General features: G+C 35.9%; 1 protein-coding gene across 1 annotated transcript; it reads left to right on the top strand.

The window, feature by feature from the left end:
* The first annotated feature begins 2,684 nt into the window (after positions 1-2,684).
* On the top strand, positions 2,685-4,223 carry LOC141615086 (uncharacterized). The gene is made up of 2 exons (XM_074433641.1): positions 2,685-3,881; positions 3,983-4,223. Exons 1-2 carry the CDS (start codon positions 2,972-2,974, stop codon positions 4,015-4,017), a joined length of 945 nt encoding a protein of 314 aa, XP_074289742.1. The 5' UTR covers positions 2,685-2,971; the 3' UTR covers positions 4,018-4,223.
* The last annotated feature ends 1,201 nt before the right edge of the window (positions 4,224-5,424 follow it).

Below are 5,424 nucleotides of genomic sequence, written 5' to 3'. Positions count from 1 at the left end.
CCTAAAGGAACGAACCCCAATTGATAACTAATTAATTGTATGAGATACAATTTGTTTAGTCCCTTGATTTATAGACTAAGAGGTTAGTCGATTATTATTAGAGAGATTTCGAGTTGCGAACTTGAGGAGCGGCAGTTATTATTTAATTATGCGATAATTAAATAATAAGTTTTGGGAAACGGATTTTAGTTAATTAACTGTTAATTTACTAAAATTGTACTAATTGATTAATGTGATTTATATTAGTACGTAAATAATATGTGTAGTGCTACACGTATATTTACGGAGTGTATTGGACGAATTAATTATGGAAGTATTTAAACATGATACGATGTTTAAAATGAAAATTACACGGATTTGTGCGACAAATATAAAAACCAACATGGACCCGTATATGGTCATGTGGACCGTGTAAAATAAGTGTAATGGATGATTACTCACATAATCATTTTACCTTATTTTGTATACTACCATAATATATATCTTATACTACATTTTGCATGTGATGTAAGATAAATTATAAGACAAAAAATTGTCCACTTGATCATGCATCCACACGCCACACTTCCCCCTTACACACTCCATATATTTGTTCATTTGTTCACTCTACCTCTCTTACACAATTCATTACATTTTGCATGTGAACAAACTTCTTCCATCTCTCTACAATAATTCTCTAGTATACATTATTACTAAGAAAAGTTAGTAATATTACTAGTATTATTATCAAGGGCACATATTAATAAGTTACTAGTTCATACTTGTTAATATTGTTGGGTAGTTCTTGGGTGCAACTTGGAGGAGACTTTCTAGTTGAAGGTTTTTCAAGGAGGATCATCCACAACATTTTATCTCAAGAACAAATTAGTAAGGAGAACTAATTTGTGCCCATTTTACCTTATATTCAATGTAAGGAAATTGTTTTTCCTTATACTTTCTTTTTATGCTTTCATATAGCATGCATGTTACATAGATCACATAAACAACAATTTATGAGATAAATTTATTTTACTAGAGAGTCTAATATGGATCTATGATCTTTCAAGTGGTATCAGAGCTCAGGCTTGTAATTTGCATGTTGATTTTAAGCATTTTAATGAATTATGAGATAATTAGTAAAAACTCAAAAATTGTGTTAGAAGAGGTTTTAGCACGAATTTTTTAGGACATGCATACCTACTGATCTCAAAAGGCTTGTGGAATTTTTTGGTGATTTGTCAAGTAATTTTGCTAATTTTAATGATTTTTGGTAGAAAACCGAGTCAAAATGTCGCATTTTAGTGAAAAATTGACTAAAATTAGTTAAATGTTGATTCGGTGCATGGATTTTTTATGGTAGTTCATGCATGTTTTCTAATGATTGTATGCAAAAGGTTGAAGGTTGGTTCGGATTTTTGCATGTTTATTGATTTTTTGAGTAAAAAGTCGATAAAAGTCCAATTAATTAATCATAATTTCGAATTTTTTGATTCTGCCCATGATAAATTTATGTACATTTAAGAATATTATTTAAATGTCAAAAGTGATTTTGCATGTGTGTTTTCACTTTGTTTTGATGTTTATTGGTTTTAGTGGTGAAAAACCGATAAATATCGATCTTTTTCTTCACAAAATTTATCCCGAATTTTTGGGCAATTTTTCTGACATTTTGGTGTTCTTGGGAGTGTTCCAGAATACTAAAAATTTTTGTTTCAATTTTTTGGGTAATTTTTCAATGATTTTGGATTTTTACTTAAATATTATGATTTTACCGATTAAATTAGCAAATTATCACCAAATCAAACTAATTATTTGTCATAAAATTAGTGAGGACTAATTTTGAGGTTCAAAACAGTTTGAACTATTAGTTTGGACTTAAATGAGATTTAAGAGTTAATTATTGATTTTTACATGTTAAAAATCGATTAAATCCACAAAACCGAGATGGATACCAATGAATGATAGCTAGGGCGATTTTGGCATCATATTTACAGCATTTTAAGCATATTTATTTAAGTTGAATGAATGATTGTCATTTATTTAATGTATTTATCTTTTGTACCTAGTATGGCCTAGTTATTTTTAATCGTTATTACCCGAAATGAATGGGAATATCGATTTGTTTGTAATTAAATACGATCTCGTATCATCGGTTTGTAATTAATTAATAGTTTTATTTATTTTATTAATTAATGTATAATAGGAATAGCTATGTAATTCATTTGTAATAGTTATTTTACCGGCGTTTCCAAAAGGCGGATTACAACGAGACGGAGTCTATTTTTGGAAGGTGTTCCAAATCCCACAAGGAAGAGGCAAGGGACCAAGGAGTTGGTTTCCGAAATGTAATAGACTAGTTTTTATTAACTAGGAGGCCATACTAGGATTTATTCATATGCTTACATGTTTGCTTGTTTTATTTTCGTGCATGCCAAAATCGCCATTCACATGCATTTTATTTTCGCGGTTGTCAATTCACGTCATTTACATTCACCGAATTAATTCACTTATAAGGGATTTAAGACTAAATTGACAAGATCTCTCACATAACTAAAATTGAGATTAGCCTTACCAATTAGTAACACCTATGAATCTCTTGTTCATTAGAGCCACGCTCGCCCAAGCGGGGTGTTCTCTTTATACCTTGGGGAAGTAGGGTGGTAAGCGGTTATCACACGCCAAAATTGGTTGGACTCAACGGGGTATAAGACGGTCTTGTGTTCCGGGGCTAGTAGATGAATTTGAGGAAATTTGTCGACCAAGAGTTCTAGAGGTAGAATTAGTCAACGTGACTTACCGAATTTACGCAATTATGGGATGTTTCGCCCAAGCGATGCTCATTTTTGTTTAATATTTGGGTCTTGGAATCATTTATATAATTTAGTGGGAGGTCATTATATAAATGCTAAAACTTGCTAAACATGTTTTTACAAGTAATTTTTAAAACAATGAATGTTAATTTTTCCTTTTTGTTGTAGCATTTTAATTTGCAATGGCAACTTCATCAACTCCATCGACTACTTCACTAGGCAAAGATTCATGGCTAAGGTCCGTAATGGACAAATGTATTTTAAAAGATGACGGTAGTAACTTTCTTGAATGGGAATCCAACATCAAAAGTGCCGCATTGTCCGACAATGTGCTCACTTACTTGACCGATGCTCCTCCAATCGAGCCCGGTGCAAGAGCTTCATCGGCGGTGCGGACCGCCCATGATGACTATGTGAGGATGTTGAATGATATCAAGAATGTGTTGATATGGTCAATATCGCCAAAGCTCAAGCTATCATGCATTTCTTTAAATGCTTACAAGATATTCACTCGTATGATCACTATGTTTTCACAAACACCTAAAGTCCGTCAATACGATGCGGCGGCACGCTTCTTTGAAGCTAAGCTTGAGAGGGGCCAAAAGGTTGGTCCCCATGTACTAAAAATGGTCGAATATGTTGACATCCTAGAGCGTCTAGGGTGTAAGATTCCTAAAACTCTTGTGGTGGATCGTATCTTTCACTCACTCCCCACCAAGTTTGCCCACTTTAGGGTAAACTACAACATGAATGACATGGATAAGAGTTACCATGAAATTCATGCACTCCTCACCCAAGCGGAGAGGGATATGGAGGCTAGTGGGAGTGAAAAGGGAGATGTTTTAACCATGAAGTTAAAGAACATGTCTCTTGGAGTCAAGAAAGGAAAAGGGAAAGAAAAGTCCCAATTCAAGAAATCGTCAAAGAAAATTGACAAGGGAAAGGGGAAGGCCGTTGTGAATGGCAATCCCAAGGCAAAAAGTGTCAAGCTCTCCGAGGCCGAATGTTTCCATTGTAATGGGAAGGGGCATTATAGGAGGAGTTGTCCCAAATACTTGGAGGATCTCAAGGAAGGGCGTGTGACGCCTATTGGTATGATTTCCTCTCTCTATGTGATAGACGTTAATTATGCTTGTACTTCCACTTGGGTACTTGATACCGGATGTGGCTCTCACCTTTGTAACCATTTGCAGGGTATAAGGGACGTGCAAGCACTAGCAAAAGGTGATGTGGATCTCCGCATGGGCAATGGAACTAGAGTAGCCGTCGTTGCCGTAGGGACCTATGTGCTCACTTTAGCTAGTGGTTTAGAGTTGTATTTAAATAAGTGTTATTTTGTACCAACTTTAACTAAGAACATCATCTCCATTTCCGCGTTAGACGCGGAAGGCTTTTGTTTTATGATTAAGGACAAGTGTTGTACTTTTTCTTTAAATGACGTGGTTTATGGCAAGGCCATTTCAATTGGAGGCATTTATGTTTTAAATGATGTTAATGACGTTTATCATATGGAAACTAAAAAGCTCAAAAAGGGTGATCCAAACGAATCCTACCTTTGGCATTGTCGTTTAGGCCACATAAACGAAAGACGCATTAAGAGACTTGCTTCATCAAAAGTGCTCAAACCATTTGGTTTCGAATCTTATGGTACATGCGAGTCTTGCCTTTTAGGCAAGATGACTCGTGCACCTTTTGCGGGAAAAGGGACAAGAGCTAGTGAGGTTTTGGCTCTCATACATACGGATGTGTGTGGATCATTAACCATCACCGCTAGAGGAGGTTTTCACTACTTCATTACTTTTACTGATGACTTAAGTAGATATGGGTATGTCTACTTAATGAAGAACAAGAGTGAAGCCTTTGACAAGTTCAAAGAGTTTCAAAAAGAAGTAGAGAACCAATTGGATAAAAAGATAAAGACTCCGGTCCGACCGTGGTGGTGAGTATCTAAATATTGAATCTGATTCACACCTAAAAGATTGTGGTATAGTATCACAATGGACTCCTCCTGGCACACCGCAACTAAATGGTGTGGCCGAAAGGAGAAACCGAACTTTACTTGATATGGTTCGGTCAATGATGAGTCTAACTGAGCTTCCTAGTTCATTTTGGGGTTTTGCACTCTTGTCTGCAGTATTTTCACTAAATCGAAGCCCGACTAAAGCGGCCGATAAGACTCCATATGAGATATGGACAGGGAGAGTCCCTCATTTGTCATTCATGCGTATTTGGGGTTGCGAAGCGTACGTTAAGATCAAGTCTGACAATAAGCTTGCACCCAGGTCTGACAAATGTCTTTTTGTAGGATATCCAAGGGAAACACGTGGCTATTACTTCTACAATAAACACGAGAACAAAGTGTTTGTGGCTCGTGATGCTGTCTTCCTAGAAAAGGAATTTATTTCTAGGAGACAGAGTGGGAGAAAATTTGAACTTGAAGAAGTTCGAGAGCCACAAACCGAGAATGAGGTAGAGGAGAACGTGGAGGAAAGCATTCCCTCTTCCTCTGAAATGGTAATTATTCCTAGAAAGTCAAGTAGGATTTCTAATGCATCTGATCGCTACCTTGGTAACATCGAAGAGGATGGTGTTTTGTTACTTCTTGAAATTAATGAACCCACAACCTACAAATCGG

Source organism: Silene latifolia, chromosome 11 (assembly GCF_048544455.1).
Source record: "Silene latifolia isolate original U9 population chromosome 11, ASM4854445v1, whole genome shotgun sequence".
Lineage (NCBI taxonomy): Eukaryota > Viridiplantae > Streptophyta > Magnoliopsida > Caryophyllales > Caryophyllaceae > Silene > Silene latifolia.
Note: the sequence above shows the minus strand (reverse complement) of the source record. Positions and strands in the feature narration are given on the sequence as shown.

Coding starts and splice junctions, on each gene's coding strand:
- LOC141615086 (XM_074433641.1), top strand. CDS start 2,972: ATGGCAACTTCATCAACTCCATCGACTACTTCACTAGGCAAAGATTCA. Junction 3,882..3,982: donor AGGGCGTGTGACGCCTATTG/GTATGATTTCCT, acceptor AACCATTTGCAG/GGTATAAGGGACGTGCAAGC.